We start from the raw sequence: 19620 nt of genomic DNA on the forward strand, positions 1-19620 counted from the left end.
GTTCCTTTAACAGATCCCTCCGCAATCTGGTAAAGTGGGTCAAGTAGTTCAGCAACTGTAAGGCAAAGGTCGCTGACGAAAAGACATACTTCCCATACCTATCCAGTCCTGGAATCCTTATCCGAAGGATGGAAAGAGGAACTGGTCTCAGACAGTTCCTTTTTAGTGGTTGCTGCCACAACATTGGCATCAACTGCTACATCTTTAGTTAAAAATGGCTTGTCCTTGGGGGCAGTAATTACTTATTTGGCCTCCTTGGAGTTGGCTCTATGGAATCTGGGGACTCCCAAGACTTCCAAGAGATTAACTCAATAAGCTCATCAGAAGGAGGGAGTCACCTAAGAGACTGAGGGGCGAAACACAAAAGCCTTCAGGTATACTGATTGCTCAGCTGAAGGGGATGTGGACGGCCAGTTACCTCTCTGCTTTAAAATTTCTAGAAGTCTCCAAAAGAGACATCTTTAGGAGGTGACTGAGGGGACCCTTCTGCCTCATCGAGGTTAGTATCAGATGTGATTAAATCCTGTGGGGAGTCGAGATGCTTCCTCCTGCAAATCCACTTCCAAGGGACCTCCTCAGTGGGGTAGTCTGGGGAAGTTTCAGAAGAAGGGGGTATCCCCTGTTGGGCATCCTGAAGCCTGGGGTCTCTGCAGTCCAGTGCAGAGGGTATGAGAGAAGGCAAGGACACCTGCACAGAACTGGGAAGGAAGATTAGAAATAGACTGCGTATAAAACTGGGATGTAGTCAAAACCCTCCTCATGACGTCAAAAGCAGTCTGTCCCTGCTCCGAAGAACACCCTGGACTTGACAAAAGGGTTGTCGGGGCCAAAGGAATCTCCAATGCAGGAGACAGAAGCTCTGAGGCAGAGGTAAGAGCTGAATTCACCCCCACCAAAGCCTCTAGAGGCAGGGGTCAGATCCTGAGAGATCTGAACTGGCTCCGTGGACCCGACCGGAGTGTGTCCACTCCTACAGGTCTCCTGCTCTGACTGGGCAGAAACACTCGGGCAGACATCGGATCTGAGGAATTCCTGGGTCCCTGGATCTGAAACAGACATAAGCTGGACATCCAGATCTTACAGCTCTGAAACCAGGGGATGGATCGGAGGAGGAGTAGGCACTTGAAGGGGAGGACTATGTCTAATCAGATTCCTTTGGTTTCAGATCCAACAACAATTTGGCCAAGGCCAGTGTCTCTAGCAGCCTCTGCACTACCCTAGCCATATCATTGCTGGACAAACTCCTGGTACACAGAGTAGAAAGGGCTGGAAACCTTGACTTTGCCAGAAAGGGAGATCGGTTCCAATGAATGGGGAACAGCTCACATATCTAAATTCAGTGTGAGCCTAAGACGTTGGAGGCAAGAGATCCAGCTGCTCAGACGAACTCTTGGATCCAAAACAACTGTCTGCTATGAGGGTTTTGTAGGAGCAGAGAGTCTAGGAGCTTTCCACTTTGGTTCTGAGGAAGACTTCAGCGCCAAAGAGGAATGTTTTAGTGATTTATCAGACTTTGTAGATTTGTCAGACTTGGAAGCAGACTCAGTAGAAATAGCCTCAGAGAAATGAGTTTACAGCAGTCCCTTTAAAATAAGCTTGTTTTTGTGCTCCATCAGAGTCCTTTGGCTAAAAATATGGCATATGGAGCAAGACTCTTGTAAATGAAGAAGCTCCAAGCAATGCACAAATAAGGTGCGTCAATCACTTAGGGGCATCATCTTTCCACACTGCTCACACTTCTTGAAATCAAAAGGCTTCCCCCCTTCTTGCTTTTGAGACAAATTTATCAACTAAGCAGAAAAAAAAAATTGGCACACACACTCACAAGGACATGCATGCCAGAAAACATCCTCTAATTTAAACGGACAGAAACAAAAATTCAGAAGATGCCAAGGATTTCTTTTTTTAATTAATAGAAATCATCCTCCAACTCAAATGGACGATAAAGGAGAGGAAGGTGAGAAGAGAGAGAGGAATAAAAATCTTCTAACTTAAACAGATGTTAGTACACGTCCTCTAACTTAAACGGACGCTAAGGGGAAGCAAAGGGGATCAACACTCGTTCTCTAAAAACGAAAAAATGAGTAAGGATACACAAGTCAGAGAAACTATAATAAACTAAGAACAGAAAGGATTAAGTTTAAGAGGAGATTTAAATAATAAAGCACTTAGCCCAGAGCTTGCTTAGGAACCAAGTCTTTCCCAGAGCGGCAAATGAGGTCTGAGTAAGTTAGATAGTTGCATTATGGGTAAGGGAGTATACCCATGAGCTTTGCTAATGGCATTGTGCTTTTGTAAAAGGCCGAGGGATCGGATCTGGCCCATCAGTGAAAATAAAGGACAGATTAACAATATCACATGGATGCACTGTATTACAATCAATCAATACGACTCTTTCAAGATGTATTTATTTAGATTGCAGCTTGGGAAGTTCAAAGAACAGAATGGAGTAGCTGTCTGGGCACTATGACCCTGATCCATTTGTCAAGTGTGATAGCCTGCCAGACAAAAAGGCGGAGGAACAGACAACCCCCAAAATCCCTCCAGAAGGGAGCAGTTAGGTAATGACTTAGAGAATCAGCTGCTGTCATCCTGAGGAAAACAGTAAACCTGGTTATTCTATCAAAAAAAAAAAAAAAGTTAGTTTTTGGAAAATTCTGTCAAGCAGAGCCAAGGGTCATGACATACAACCTATGCTTACGTGCCTGGCTGAACCATCCAAGGTATTGTGGACCAAGCATGCAATTTGGTAAGCTATGGAACAGAGGACTGACATTTGGGACTGCAATTTTAATTTAAGATCAGAGTTAGGCAACCCTTCCAGAACATTGTTAGATTACACAGTCATGGCCCTCTGGAATCATATCATACACAACATCCATTAACAACCTCAAGGAAAAAGGTGAGCGATAAAAACACTTGCTTCTTCAATCTAGCTAGCATTCATGACTCTCAGCTGGAAGAGTGAGCACTTTTGGCCTGTAGTTCATTCATCTTTCTAATAGCAGTCAAAATAATTATGGGGTCTACCATAGTGTGTGACCAGTACAGACAATTTTCAGGAGAATGGAGGACACTGACAGTCCTCTTCAGGACCACTGCAACCTCATCAGGGTTCTTCAATGCATTGTCAGTCATCAAAGTAAGCACTTAGTCAAGGAGGGAAACCATTCAACAGGACAAACTGAAGAACAGATGGGCTACACAAAGAAGTAGTCAGACTCAAAAGGGGTATCTGGGGACCATTTCTCCTTAACTTACAAGCTCCAATATGTCTCAAACACATGAGTTGCTAGGCGGGGGGGGGGGGGGCTCCTGTTGTGCTTGTCTTTTTCCACTTGATCTCAGAAGGACTAAGGAGGGGGAAAATTGAGGGCTGCGCATGGCCAAGACATCCTGTGAAGACCCCTGGCCTGTTAGTCCAGGACTAAAGGAGGTGCCAGTGAATCTACAGTCTACATTATCGGGGGGGGGTCCTGTAGGCAAGCCTGGAAAAATCAAGACCTGTATCAACTCCCAATACCAAAGACTAAGGCTGTCAATTTTGAAGGTTCAACTCCTGAAAACTAAGGCCTGCAGACAAAGTCAGAGAACATAAACCAAACGCAACAAAGAACCAGATGACTTGACACCAACTGTTGGGGCCAACACAGCTGTTAGCAACCAAGTCAAGACCCAACATCAACTTGCAAAAAACTGATTCTAGGCATGCAGTACCCAGTCCAAAAGGGGTAAAGACAGAAGAAGACCCCAAGAAGTTAAACACAGCACTGATGCAGATACCAGTCCAGAAAGAGTCACAATCAGCAATGTCAACAAACAGACCACTAAAATTAAAGGTTATCAATTCCATCTGGGCTGAAGGTATCAACAATGAGTTGACAGACTGTTTCCAGGGAACTGGGTCACCCCAGTCTGGAAAGGTATCTTGACCCATGTTATAGAAAGTGGACAGAAGGTGTTCTCAAGCCTCCAATATTAGCAGGGGGAAACACTTGAAACTAAATCTACTGCACACTAAAGAGTGGCTGCCACATCCTCTTGTAGTTTAAGAGGATGAAAACAGACCTGCACGATATAACGGATGCCAGGAAAGAAGAAATGTGGGGAGTGGGTGAAGTTCAGATTAAAAAAACACAAAGAAAAACACTTTTAGAACATGAAAAGTTGAGGGGAGAGGTTCTCTTACTTTTTCAACATCCAGTCTATTATTTCTTTCCTTTAAGCTGGAAGACATTAAAGATGCAAGTATGCTAATCACTGGAAAAATTAATATATGAATGCATGTCATTTAATCTAAATCAGAATATCTAAACACAACTGATCTAAGTGCAACTCATCTAAAACACTTCATCTAACCAAACATAACTCAAAAACCCTACAGGAAAAAAATGTTTTTGTAGGAGGGCAACTCTCACTCTCCCCCCAAGTTATAACAACTTTGTCACACTGCAGTGGAAGACGGTATGGCTGAAAACTAATGGATTGGTCACTTCCACTGCCTACTCTGCCAGGTAATAAACTCCTCACAAGCTCGAGCTGCTCCCCTAACCCATAAACCCTCTTATCACTACAGGAATTCTCCAGAACTGAATAACAGACAAAAAACTCCACTATATTGTAACATTAGGTCTAATCTGAATATGAAACCTAGTAGGAAAAGCAATACACAGCTTCTCTACAGGTCCTTTAAGCAATGACAATTTCAGAGATGGAAAGGTAGACAGGTTGTTCCAGTGTCCAGGCAGAGACCAGATAAATCTAAAGCTCTGGTAAGAACATAACTTAATGAATTTCTCTAGTCCTGACAGACACTGAATGCTAACAGATAAGAATCCCCAAATGACTTTGGGTGGCCTAAGCCAGCAAGCCTTTTAGAACGCATTCTTTGAAGGAGACCCAAGCACGGATGGATAAGTCAAACTACAATGTTTGCAAAGTATACAATGAAGACCAAGCAACAGAAGGCACTGGAAATGACGTGAGCTCTAACAGAGTATGTTTTTGGTCACATGGCCAAGGACCTACTTACAGAGGTGTAATAATGCAGAATATACTCTGATAACCACTTAGAATGATTTTCCAAATCTTTTGTCCCTTCTGGGCTGAAAAATAGGGCACCAACAGTTGTTCATCCTTTCTACACTACCTTATCTTGTCAAGATAAAAACAAAAGTTGTCTATGAACATCCAAACACTGTGGCTGATGTTCCTTTAGTTGGAATATTTGGAAAAGGAAACTGGCATATACACACACACATGTATATATATATATATATATATATATATATATATATATATATATTGGTTCAAACTGGTTTGTGTAGCCATCTTTGGCACAAACTATAGATAAGATTGAAGGATGACTTTGCCTATATGAAAGCAACTATATGGACAGTGAGAAGACAAGGTATGAAGTTCAGAAATCCTACCTGCCAAAGTTACAGTCACCAAATGGGCCATTTTTAATGACAAAAACTTAACAGGAATATGATGTGCTTGGTGGAATGGTGGTTTGGTCAACATTTCCAAAACAAAATTTAGATTCCATGAGGGGGGTGATTTTACCAAGTGTGGTCTGGAGTAATAAAACATCTTTTATGAAGACTTTACAAATCTCAAGTTAAGCCAATGAAGTTGACTGAAAACCATCATGAAGTGAGGATATGGTTGCCAACTGAACCTTAAACTGAGGAGCAACTGGCATCTTTGTTAAAATATTCTGCCAGAAAGGTAACAATGGTGAACAGCTGCCACAGGTTCTATTATTCTTCTGTGCCCAAATCAATAACTTTTTTATATTTGCCTCTGTAAATCTTTACTGTTTAAGGTTTTCGAGTGGGTGCAATTCAATCAATAGCTTCTGGAAAGAATGAATGGTTTCCAAAAATTATTGAAGAGGAGAAACTATACGATTAGGTGAAAGGACTGCATGTCCCGCTGAGGCCAAACAGAGGTACAGGGAGGGGCTCTGTGGGAGAAGTTTTTTTTTTTTTCTTGAGGTGATGCCATAACAAGGGAAAACATACCACACAAGGCCAGAATGAGGCTGTGAGGAGGCCCTGCACCTTGAACACTTGGCTTTCTAAATGAACCTGGTTATTAGTAGGGTTGGGGGAAAGGCATAAGGGAGACCAACCACGGGATAGAGTCTCTTGGTGGCTGTACTGACTGAGGAATGATACATAATTGTTGGCATTTGATACCAGAAGACATACTGAAGAGACAGCAACAATGTCTTCCCCATTCCCATAATATGCTGAATCCCATCTTTGTATTGAGAGATCATTCATGTGGGTGCAGTATTTGTCTGTTTAACCTGTTCAACATCCTACTATGACCCCCCCCTTATGTGCATTACTATTAGAAAGAGATGCAATACAGACCATTCCCAGACCATCATAGCCTCTCTGCATAGAAGGTTTGAATGTGCTTCTCCTTGCTTGTTTACATACCATACCACTGCTAAGTTGTCAAAGTATATAAACACTGCATCCCAATGGAGAGTCAAGAAATGTCCACAATGCTAGACTTACTTGTATCTCAAGAGCACTGGTGTACTGTGCTGTACTGGTGAGAGTCTTATGAAGTCTTAAGTAATGCCCCCCCCCCCACCCTGGATGGCTGCATCCACGGTAACAGTGTCATTCGGATGTGGCGTAGTCAACAGTGTTCCAGAAGACAGATTGCATGGGTTTGTTCACCTAAACCCTTGATGCATGCTTCTAACTTTTTTACTCAAACTCATATGTTGTGAGGTTTGATCCCACTGGCTTCAAAGAGTCCACTGCAAAACCCTCAGACACAGTTAAGCATAAGGAAACAGATAAAATGAAGCAAACACAAGGCTCAATATTTTGAGACTTGTTGTTGCAAGAGGCTGATGGTCTTGTGTTATGTCTGACACTTCCCTGGTTACGACACAAATCTTTGCTGTGGGCAAGGTTCCTTATTCACTCCGCCAGGCTGGAAGTTGTAGGGAAAGACAACCCCAGACTGCCTCCACAGTGGGATACTTGGGCATCCCTTCAGGATTTATACGGGGAAAAAAAAAACAAAGGATTAATAGGACCCTGGTGGTTGGGACCACATCTGTGACACACGCAATGGACTGACTGGAAGTATTCCTACCTCAGGAGTTCCTGCTTTCTTTTCTAGGGTTGTTGGAACTTACAAAGCCATAAATTCTAAGAGCTTTTTGATTCCTTTGGAACACACTGAGGGGCTGCAAATTTCACTTCCACAGCTGTGAGAATTTGCCTTCTTGCTCAAAGTGCAATAACTTCTAAATTGGTTGCCCCAAAAAAAGCTGGCGCTGTCAATGGAGGACTTGATGAATGCCACCTTAAAGTGGTCAACAAAGTCTATAAAGTGAAGGCAGTCTTGTCTTCTCATTACACAGCCTGAGCTAGTGGTCCAAGATGCTCCATCTATGGAAATGTGGATGAGCCACATGACAAGTGAGGAAACAGTGCTCAATGTTGCTCTTGGGTCTCCAATTAATGTTCTTAAGTTGATTGTTGTCAGCTGTATCAGGGTGAAAGCTTTTTTCTCTCTGCTAAACTTCTCTGAAATCTAACCATGTGCATCATGTAGCTCAGGGCTGACACAGAGAACATACTGAACACATACACCCTAGTATACATACTGTCCTGGATTCCATACTCAGCAGTTGGATGGCTTGGTCATATTGTGGGACCACCTTGCATAGAGGCTGCAGCTACCACTACGGAGTCCACATAAGAGGTCCCTTGCTCCAGTGCTGCCCATTACTGTGGATCCACAGCTCCCTGGTTTCCTGGGGATCAGTTCAGCCATGTCTGGTCCTTTCCAAGCTCTGTAACAGACCATTTGCAATAACTTGTCTAGTGAAGGCACTACCAAAACAATGAGGAGAGAGGACCTGTAGGCCTCCTGTAAGATCTCTTATTCTGGGGGAGGTGTGGTCTACAGGCTAAGATCCCCTCTGTCTCCTCTTTACCAAGATGTCATCAAAATTAGCATCTTCTGAAGGAGATCTGAGGGAACCTCCTCTTTGCTGAGATCTATACCTGGGGAGAACTCCAAGGGAGAACTACTAGTCCCCATGCCCTGATGGAACAAGCATGGTGATCAGCCAAAGGCCGTAATTTCAATGGTGCCTCTGTACATAATTGGTAGACACTGCATCTGTGCCTACAGACAGCTTAAATCTAGTCAACTCTGCACTATCAAATCCACTGAAATACTCAAGGCCAGGGCCAATGGTGCTACACTACAGGAACAACAGTCAGAACACAAAAGCTGGAAGCACCTCCAACTGCTGATACTGAAGACTCTGGCACTGTACTCAAGATAGCGATCTTAAATACCAAGACACTGAACACAAAAGTACAGCTGTGTACACTTACCATAAATGTAGATGTTCGAGTGTATTCAATGTTGCAGTTATTACATTTAGGTAATCTGCTGGCAGGTTGCCCTCAGTCGGCCTGAATATCAAAGTCTTGGGTCCAGCGTCGGTTGCGGTCTCCTCTTCCATGACGTCAGGTTGTCAGGGGTATAAAACAGGCAGCTGATTCCATTTTCTTTAATTTTTCTTGCCCCAGATGTCAGGTGCCCCCCAAATGGGGAGCAAAAAAAAAATATATATATATATATATAAACTATACATACATGCAATTGTCACAACATACACTTTACCTTCATCTAAAGGCAAACACACCACAAAGGCTGTAGAATATAGTGAAGGAAAGAAAAGCTGTAGAATAAAGGAGGATGGCAGGTGGGTAACCCGGACTGCAACAGTGAATACACTCGAACATCTACATTTATGGTAAGTGAACACAACTGTACTATGTTCTTCGTATTTCACTGCTGCAGTCATTACATTTGGGTAGAATCCCAAAGCTATGGATGGGAGGCTGGAATTAAATAGCATTAGGAGCGACTATAAGGCCCTGCAGTACTGCAGTGGCAAAGCCTGCCCTGGACTTAGAGAAGAGAGGCAAATGATAATGCTTCGTAAAAGTATGAACATAACTCCAAGTAGCAGCTTCTAGAATAACTTTGATTGGCACCCCTCTGAGAAAAGCTGCTGATGTAGATGCAGCCCTGGTGGAATGTGACCTGATGCCCTTGGGCACCGGTTAACCATGATGCAAATAGCGGAAATGAATGCAGTGGCTTATCCACTTTGAAACAGTCTGCTTTGAAATAGCCTTTCCCTCTGATCCTGCAGCAAATGCCACCAGTAGCTGCTCAGACTTTCTTAGAGATTTTGTCCTGTTTAAGTAGACTCTTAGTTGTCTGTATACGTCCAAGGAATGCAGAATCCGCTCCCCCTTGTTCTGTGGATTTGGGTAAAAAGTTGGCAGGTGAATAGTTCAGTTAAGAACCACACTGGATACCATCTTAGGCATAAAGGAAGGACTGGTCCTAAGGGACAAACTGTTTGGGTAAAATATAATAAAAGGCTCCACAGGCATGAGGGCCTGTAGTTCTGAAGCCCTTCTTGCTGATGTGATTGCCAGAAGTAAAGCTGTTTTCCATGATAAAAACTTTATATCTGCAGTAGCACCTGGTTCAAATGTAGGCAGGATGAGCTTTTCCAACACAAAATTGAGGTCCCATACAGGAATTGGTGATCTTCTAGGAAGCCTTAAATTTTTGGCCCCTCTTAAGACACTGTTTTAGCAAAGGATGAGAAAAGATCGGTGGCTCTGCGTTGTAATGAGCCGAGATGGCAGAAGCATGGATTTTTATTGATAAAGATAGGCCCTTGTCATCTCAGTCAAGTATTGTAAAATCTGAGGAATATTTGGCTTTGCTGTGTCAGCTCCTTGTGCTTGGTTCCAAGCGCAGAATCTCTTCCATTTATCAGCATAATATTTTCTAGTACTAAGCCTTCTGGCTTCCAAAACGACATCCATCACAGATTTACTGAGAGGTGTTGTTTGAATAACGACATGATTAGCCATGCTGCCAGGTTCAGAGTTTGGAGCTGATTGTGGAGGATTTGATTGTTCTGCTGAGACAGTAGATGACGTATTTGAGGCAAATACAGAGGAGGGAGCTGAGACATACTCCTTAGGATTGGGTACCAGTGCTGGCGAGGCCAGTCCAGGACAATTAGAATCATTTTTGTTTTTTCCTGTCTGACCTTTAGTAGGACCTTGGGAAGAAGAGGCAGAGGAGGAAAGGCGTAGACTGATAGGTTTTTCCAACTGAAGGACAGGGCATCCACTTTCCATGCTTGTCTGCGATAAGTCCTTGTGCAGAATTTGTCCAGTTGATAATTCAGGGGAGAGGCAAATAGAGCTATGTCCGCGCTCCCCCATTTCTTTGTTATCATGCTGAAGACTTGTGGATCCAGTTTCCACTCATGGGGGTCCATAAGGTTTCTGCTTAGGTCGTCTGCCAGAGTACTTTGTTTTCTTGGCAGGAATTGAGCTTGAAGATGTACTTGGTACGTCAAGGCTGTGTCCCACAATGCCATGGCTAGTCTGCAAAGGGGGTAGGAATGTGTGCCCCCCTGCTTGTTTATGTACCACATAATTGTGGTGTTGTCCGTCTTTATCAGTAGTTGTCCTGGATGAAGTAAGTCCTTGAAGGCTGTCAGGGCATTCTGAACAGCTAACATCTCTTTCTGGTTGATGTGTAGATGCATTTGTTTTGGGCTCCATATGCCCTGAATGCATCTTCCCACCAGGTGGGCCCCCCAAGCATAGTCTGATGCGTCTGTAGTTAGGGTTTATTTGGCAGGGGGTAGAGTGAAAGACCATACCATATTCTGCTGACATGCCTCTGCCCACCAAAGAAACTCCTGTTGTAGGCAGGGAATGAGTGGAATCATTGTTTCTAGACTGTGACAATGTTGACTCCATAAACCTTTTAGGTACCACTGTAGTTTCCTCATATGCAGTCTTGCATATGGAATCAGTAGAATGCAGGATGCCATGAACCCCAAAGCCTGCAGAATTTGTCTTGCAGACAACTGGATTTTTGTTGCCATCTGTTTGAAGTAAACAGTAAGTTGCCTTTGTTTGTCTGGCATAAGGTAAGCCATCTGGGCAGTTGTATTCAAGCTTGCACCAAGGAATGTAATCTTTTGAGAGGGTACCAGTTGTGATTTCTTTTCGTTTATTATGTACCCTAGGCATGTTAGAAGCCTTTTCACAAACGCCAGATGTTGAAGAAGAATGTCCTTGTTTTCTGCTTGAATGAGACAGTTGTCCAAATAAAGATAGACTTGTATACTTCTTTGTCTGCAAAATGCAATTACTGGTGCCAGGCACTTTGTAAGGACCCTGGGAGCAGTAGATAAGCCAAAGGACAATACAGAGAATTGGTAATGCATAAAACCAGCCTTGAAGAGGAGGTATCTTCTGCATGATTCCCTTATTGGGATACACAGGTATGCCACTTTTAAGTCTAGAGTCACTAGCCAAGCATTCTTGCCCAGCATGGGCAGAAACTGCTGCAAAGTTAGCATTTTGAACTTTGGTATGTCCAAGAATGTGTTCAAAATCGATAAATCCAGTATTGGGCATCAGGCATTGTCTTTTCCGGGTACCAAGAACAGTCTTGAGTAAAACCCTTGTCCTTTTTCCTGTTCTGGTACTGGCTGAATAGCCCCCATATCCATGAGGGATGTAACTTGTTTCTGTGCCTCTGCCCATTGATTTTGTGGCAGATCTGGCCAACCGTTTGGAATTGGCAAGGTATGGAAATGAAATCTGTATCCCTGGGATACCATGTTTAATGCCCACTTGTCCTGGGTTAACTGCCAATTTTGAGTATGAAGTGCTACTTTTCCTCCTAAGGGGGCTGCCAAAAGATAAGTGCTTGGTGATGGCAGAGGGAAGTCATTGAGACTGTTTACTGTAGGGTTGTGCTTTATTTCCTCCAGATTTGGAGGTAGAGGCACCCCATTGCTTTGACCTGTAAGAATCCTGTGATTGGTATCTAGAGCCCTTAGAGCGCCTGGATTTGCCCCGTGAAGCTCTGTCGGACACAGGAAAGGACCAATTTTTTGTAGGCCAGTGACTACTGAATCTTGGTGGCTGTACTTGTAAAAAGTCTTTTACAGTTTGCATAGACTTAGCTTTATCTTCCATATTCTTTGAAACCTCTTCTGCCTTATTACCAGAGTATCATGCTGTAAAGGTGCATCAACAACTTAGCTTTAACATGATCAGGCAAACTTTGCTCCTTGAGCCAGGCATGCCTTCTAATCACAGATCCGGTAACTGCGGCCCTGCAGGAGGCCTCCAAGGAATCAAAACCACATTGCAAAGTATGCTTTCCAACCTGTTCTGCTGCATGCAATAATTCCTGTAATTCTTTATTTTCCACACATTCAGAAATCAACATCATTTTCTGTTTCAATAATCCCATAACATGCTGTTGATATTTAAGCATATGAAACTGGCAGTTTTAGGCCCTAATTGCCAAGGTTGCAGACGTATAAACCTTCTTTCCCCATCTATCCAGTGCCCTGGAATCTCTACCAGAGGGGGGGGAAGGATTCTTAGTTGTTGAGGCCTTTACATCTTTAGGACCCTGTGAGATAGTTTCAGGGTCAGCAGCAGGGTTTTTGAATAAAAATTTGTGAGTCAGGAACCCTGTAATATCTGTCTGGCTTGCTAGGAGCCGGAGGTAAGGAATCTGGAGTCATGCTTGATTCCGAAAACACATCAACAATGTCTAATACAGGAGGTATGGCCAAAGGCCTATGCTGAGGGAGAAGAAGGAAATCCCTAAGCCTCTTTTTTGATTCTGAGAAATCTTCACTCTCCCAATGAAAATATTCCCTCAACGTATGCAAGGTTTCTCCAAAGGAATAATCTTCAGGAGGAGATGCAGATGGGATGGATTCCTATGCATCTGAATCCTCATAGGGTGGTATAGAAAATTCCTGATCAGAGGAGGAATCAGAAAAAACAGAAACCTGATCTGAAGATTCATAATTAGTGTCTTGCCTAGGCCTCTTATCAGGGGGGGTTGGGAACCCCTGATCAAGGTAATTAAGTCTTCAGCCATTTTAATCACTTGCTTTTTGGGCATAGAGGCCTGAGCACGTGGCTCATGCTTCATTTTTGTAGCCTTAGAAGTTTCTTTTGGCTTTGTTTTTAAAGCGGACGTCAGTTTTATATAGAAATGTTGAGGCCTGAAGACATCCTCAGAAGCCGGTGCCTGCTCAGCGGCTCCAGACCCATCCAAAGGAGAGACATCCGCGGGTACAATACTTTGAGAATCTCGCGGCATGCCGGACTCCACATGGGTCTCGATAGAGGCCTGTGACTCAAAAGTAGCGGGTATCAGGGGCTGCAAAAGCACCTCACTGAGTACTGGTGACTGGCTTAGGAGAAGCTTCGTCGTCGGTTTTAGACCTCGACGGTCTGTCTGTCCTTTTCTTTGCTTTTTTTTTGTGAACTCCGGTAGCCGTATTGCTATCCCACGACATTTCAGGGTAGTTAAATCAGTTTCCAAAATATTATGAAGCAAAGATATACTGACGCTTAACAGTGCTTTGGTTAAATCTAGCACAAAACCGACAGCAAGGCACGTTATGATCTGGGCCTAGGCAAGGAATACAGTACAAATGAAAATCCTTATGAGGTATTTGCTTCCCACAAGTAATACAATTATTAACTTTTACTGACATCGGTATAAAGCAAGAAAAAGTTTCCCCAACAGGGTACTTAGCTTTAATTGAAGACTTCGGTTCTGAAACTTGAATTCGAAAAATTCAGGAGTCGGCCGACTGGCACTTGCAAAATGCTTCTGCTTCGGGCACTGCCCGGCAAGAAAGACTAAAGAAAATGGCGTTGGCTGCCTGTTTTATACCCCTGACGTCATGGAAGAGGAGAAATCAACTGACGCAGGACCCAAGACTTTGAAATTCAGGCTGACTGAGGGCAACCTGCCAGCAGATTACCCAAATGTAATCACTGCAACAGTGAAACACGAAGAACATGTGCTCCAACACAGAGAATGCCACTGACAACAACAATGTAGTCATCTACACTGAAAACTCCTTGAAGCCAGTTAGTCCTGGTATTGACATGATCAGTGCTACGGATATCACCAGTGCAGAGAGCATCAGTGCAGAAAATGGAATATCCATCCATACCATATGACAATGTGCAGGTGCTGGCATCAATTCCAGCAGAGCAGGTACCGAAACAGGACATGCAGAAGGAGTAAATCTCAGTGTGTACATGGATGGTACTTCACAGCCTACTGTGGCTGTCAGGAACAAGATACGGTACCAAACTTGTGCCTTCACAAAGGCAGACATAACTTGCTCATAATCTAGGGGTGTTGGGCTCCTATGGGACCTCTAAGAGCAAAAGGAAAGCAGGTCTGGATATCATCCTTCTTAGGGAGGGAAAGAAGACTTGACTAGGGTGGCTGTAGTGGAAGGACCCTGTCTGGGGGAAGGGGAAACTACCTTGGGTAGTCCTGAAAGAGTCAGTTTCTCCAAAACCAGGAGGTCCAGTTCTTCTGCACTGAGAAATAACTTATCAAGCGTGCTGGGGGGGTTTCCAAAGCTACTACTTCTGTATAAAATAGACCTTTAAGAAACTGCTTACTCTTCCTGTCAGAAAGGGTACGAGAACTGAAGTTTTTGCAGTTGATGCTGCTGCTGTACAAAATGAGAAATGCCAAGGTACAGACTGCACATATCATGCAAGTCCTGTGGGAGAATTTTATGCCTGCACTTTTTACATTTTGAACTCTTGTTTAGATTTCCAGAATTCTTGTTTAAATTCCCTGTCCATTACTTTGGAAGAAACTAAGGACCAAATCAACAACTAACCACTAACTAAAAGGATAAAACCAAAGCAACTCCATTAGCAAGATAGCTGTAATTAACTAGTCTGCAACAGTAAGACACACACACACCCACGCACTAAACAACTCTCCCTACTATACCAACAAGTACACCCACCATCTACTTATTACTATTTTTTATTTTATTTTATTTATTTATTTGTAAAGGGGAAAAAAGGACAGTCACTAAGCTGAAGATCAGCAAAGGACAGAACAAATTTTTGATGATGGTAGGAGGAAGGCGGGAAGAGCGACAGGAAAAAAGTCAGAAAAACAGAAAAGCTTTGTAGAAGCTAATCTTAAAAGGTACTGCCAGTTGCAAAGATCTCAAAAAAGAGCACTTGTTTGTCCAAAAATATAGATCCTCTAACTCGACATGTTAGGAGACATCCTTGTGGCTTACTGGCAGCAGAGATATCTGCAGAGTTCCTATAGTGCAAAGGGTTTATGGGTTAGGGAATGACTTCAGGCTTGTAAGAATACTTTTGCTAGGCACAGTAGTTGTCAGAGACAACCGGTCCATTAGTTTCCAGTGTCCAGACAGGGCCAGGAAAATGCATGGTTTTACTTTATACCTGTCCAAAAATTCAAGCAAGCAGTGAGTGATAACTCTTGCAGTTTTAAATTTTGCTTCTTTTACAATTGTACACACAATCAAATGCAAACTGAAGGTCTGTGCCATAAATGAATATAGATTTCTTACCTTCAAGCATGGCCAAGCTAGGCCTAAATGTGGAAGTTAGTGGAGGTCGACCACTTGTACTCAACTCTGGGACATGAACAGCATCCTGTGCCACAAAAAAATCTTTGGGAAGGAAAAAACAAAGCTATTCAGTAATAAAAGAAACCTCAAACTTCATTACAAACGATGTATATTCATTCATTTTCTGATTATCAGCTCAATCTCATTCAGGGTCATGAGGCAGATGGATTCTATCCAAACACTCAACAGGTGCAATGCTGAGAAACTATTCAAAACTCGGGTGCCAGCTTATTGTACACACATAGCAAAACCACCTATAGGCGGATCTGTAGGACTGTCAATTCACCTATGGCACGTTTTTCCAACATGGGAAGACGCTAAAGCGCCAGGCATAAACCCGCACAAGCACAGTGAAAGCACACAGACTCAGCATCAGTGCCATCCCAGCTAAGAACTAAACTACACAACTAAGAGTTGCGAGGCAGAAACTAAATGTTACACTACTGTCATGCCTAAAACCAAGTTCAATAGTGCATTAAAATAAAACTGCCAAATGACTCCATGCTGTAATTGTACTAATGTTGTCACTATCCAATTTCAACTGGGCTAGCTCCATGGACATGTGGTTTTACAGTCATCTCTTCCCAACTATTCCACCCTAAATAAAAAATGGCCAATAACCTACTCAGCTTTGGTAAACATCTCACATCAGTTCTCCATATTCTGTAACATCAGGTTAGGTTAATTACTCCTTACTACATTCCAGAGCAAAATGTGACGGAGATGTGTGTGTGTGTTTGGGGGGGGGGGGACTACTGTAATACTGAGCTGCCATCTTTCTGATATAACAAAGGAACCCCCCCCCCAACTCGTTTAACTTTGCTCTGGTCACAATCCAAACAGGGAAAAATGGCAACAGATAAACAATCCATGCGACATATAATGCAATTGCTTTACACATTGTAGTTATGTTTATTCAAAGAGAAACATTAGCCTTATATAAAAGCAAAGTGTCACACAGCTTCGTTAGCTATATTTTCACATTGTACACCTATTTGGCTGTTGGTTCTGTATTAAATCAAAAGCTCTTCCTGTAAAGTTAAACACTTTGATGCAAAGAAACAGTACTTTACCAAAAAAATCAAGAAAATATTTTCAAACTTTTCTGTCAAAACAATTACATTCATTTTTGGCATCCTGTTCCTGAAATATACCATACTTAAATTTTTACTACATTACTTGCAACCCAAAAATCAACTAAATCTCCTGAGGTAAAGTGTCAATTACCATTTGAAATATGTAGAAAAGAAGTTACGTACTTACCATAACTTGGTATCTGTGTTGTCCAATTTCATTATGCATCACAAATGAGTCAGGAGTAAAGGTGCCCTGGTTGATGTCGCTGTGGTGTCGGCAGCAAAGTACCTGCTGCGCGTGTTGTTTAGGAGCGAGGCAAAGAGGTCGCAGCTAGGTTGGCCCCAACAGATGAATACCTGCTTCAGTACTGACAAGGACCACTCGCGAGGACTTGATATCAACCTGCACAAACTGTCCACCAGAACGCTGGATTCCCCCAGGCCGTGTACTGCAATGAGAAAGCAGTTTGAAGCGATTGCCCATTCCCAAACTCTCATGGCCTCTCTGCACAGTGGGTAAGAATGGGTTCCCCCTTGCTTGTTGATGTACCATACCACCCTTGTACTGTCTGTCAAAATTGCAACTGTCCCCAGAGGAAGGCAGTCCTGAAAGGCTTGCAACATGAGAAGAACTGCCCTCATCTCCAGGGCATGTATGTGCAATATGGTCTCTGTGGAGGACCACGTGCCTTGGACCATCTTTCCTTGAAAATGCCCCCCTCTACCCCAACAGGGAGGCATTCATGGTTACTGTGGCCGGGGGGGGGGGGGGTCTGCCAAGATGAAGGTCATCTGCAAGCATCCATCACTGCAGGTGATGCCTGCAAACTGGAATAAGCCTGACTGGGGTTGATAACGGGTGTCGTCAAATAGACCATTGTACTGCCAGGGTGCTATGGAGAACTCACATGAAAAACCTGGCTAAGGGCACTAGAAGAATGGCAGCCAAATGAAACCTAGGGCCATGAGGACTAGGCAAGCTAGAGGAGATAAAGTAGGCACTGAACCTGCTGTCTCAGAGATCTTACTCTCTTGTAGGGGTAGGGCTACAACTTCAGTGATGGTGTTTGACTGTATCTTAATGAATCTGATATCCTGTACTGGGGCCATTTTGGATGTTGCCGTGTTCACTGTGATTCCCAAGTGACAGAACAGGTGCAGTATCACCTGAATTGCCAGGAGTAGTTGATGCTTAGTGGGTGCCATTAGGAGCCAATCGTCCAGGTAGGGAAACACCTGGAATCCTTGCAGACAGAGGTGGGTTGCAACTACTGCTATGCATTTGGTGAACAGCTGGGGGCAGTGGTGAGGCCAAAGGGCAGTGCTCTGAACTGGAAATGATAGGCTCCCAGCCAAAAGCACAGATATCTCCTGGAGTACCTACTTTGATGTGATAGTAAGCATCCTGGAGAGCTACAGAGCACATCCAGTCATCCGTGTGCATGAGTGGCAGAATGGACTGTACTGTAACCATGCGAAACTTCACCTTCTAAAGAAATAACTTCAGAGTGCTCAGGTGCAGGATGGGTCAAAGGTCCCCAGTCTTCTTTAGCACCAAAAAGAAGTGTGAATAAGAGCCACATCCTAGTTGTTGGGTTGCGACCCACTGGATGACTCTTGTCTAAACGTTTTTGTACTTCTACGGCGGCACTCTCCCTCTGACTGGATGGCACATTGGGGAGATGCTCCTTGGTGCAGGGAGGAGGAAGGGAAAGGAGTATAATAACCTCTGAAAATTATGTTTAACACCCAAGGTGTCGCTTGTTATGTCTGTCCAACCTTCTGGGTGTAAGGATAGTCTGCCCTCAACTGCCTCCAGAACAGGACAGTTGGGCAGCGCTGAAAGGACCCTGTCAGAGAAGGGTTCCCTGAAGCCTTGGTTTTGTGGACCACCTCTCCCTCTGGGGCAGCTTCTACCACTGAATCCTCTCCCTCTGCTTCTAGAGAAGGATTAGTCTTGCAAATCAGGAAAAGGCCCTTGGGATTTACAGAACCACATCTTCCCGCTCCACTGATTCCTGGAAAAGGTCTGTTGGGGCAGAAGGAAACTTCATCCCTACAGCAGATAAGGTCTTGTCCTCCTGTTCACTGTGGGTAAGACTCACCTTAACTGATGGTCCGAACAAGGAGGAACCATCAAAGAGGGTGTTAATAAATTACGCCTTAAAGGAGTGCACAAACCCACACAGTCTCATCCAGGCAGGGAGATTAACCTCAGAGGACTTAGCAATAGAAGCCATAGTATTCAGCTGGGTGGAAACCTTTTTGAAGTTTTCTTCCGACAGTGATGGCATCAGAGAGGTGGAGATTTCTTTCACTAGATCTCTCTGGAGGCATGTGAAGTGTGCTAGGTAATTCAATGCTCTCGGCAAAAAAGTGGCTGAGCCAAACACCTGGTTTCCATGTTTGTCCAAGGCCATAGACTCTTTGTTCGTGGAGCAAAAACAGTAGATGTTCAGTGAGCTCTTTTTTGGTAGCTCCCACACCGCAATGGCATCAACCGGGACACCTTTACTCCTGACCCATTTGTCATGCATAATGAAATGGACATCATCAGATGTCTACATTTTTAAAAAAATGAAATGCACAATAAAACCTGGAACTTAAAAAGAATCCTTGAATTACTTAACTCTTGTTAAGTGGAGCTCTGGTGGTTTTATATAGTACCTTACACTACTTACTCCATAATTTTGTAGTAGTACTTCATTGAAAGGACTGAAGAAACCATTGAAAGGAATGCCAAAATGGGTCAAAGAAAAGGAATCCAAAAGGATATAGAATAAGTCATACAAATATCTGCTTAGACTCTAAGTGATTCTCAGTGGAAGTGTGTGTGCATCAGGGTCCAACTGTGAGCTCACTGCTGTTCGTAAGAGACAGATCACGAAAGCTACTGTATGCATATGATGTGGCATTACAAGCAGACTCTGAGCAGGAACATAAACAACTGAATGGGAATGA

At 43.5% G+C, this 19620-nt stretch overlaps 1 protein-coding gene across 3 annotated transcripts in view; it reads right to left on the reverse strand.

Annotated features, from left to right (window-relative positions):
- The window catches only part of FPGS (folylpolyglutamate synthase), a 1649361-nt gene that overhangs the window by 710934 nt on the left and 918807 nt on the right, over positions 1-19620 (reverse strand). For all 3 annotated transcript variants that reach the window (XM_044058278.1, XM_044058279.1, XM_044058280.1), the window contains exon 11: positions 15524-15625. In XM_044058278.1, coding sequence (XP_043914213.1) covers positions 15524-15625 — 102 coding nt within the window. The remainder of the gene's footprint in view (positions 1-15523; positions 15626-19620) is intronic.

This window comes from Protopterus annectens, chromosome 16.part0 (assembly GCF_019279795.1).
Source record: "Protopterus annectens isolate FY-2018-M chromosome 16.part0, PAN1.0, whole genome shotgun sequence".
In the NCBI taxonomy this organism is placed as follows: domain Eukaryota; kingdom Metazoa; phylum Chordata; order Ceratodontiformes; family Protopteridae; genus Protopterus; species Protopterus annectens.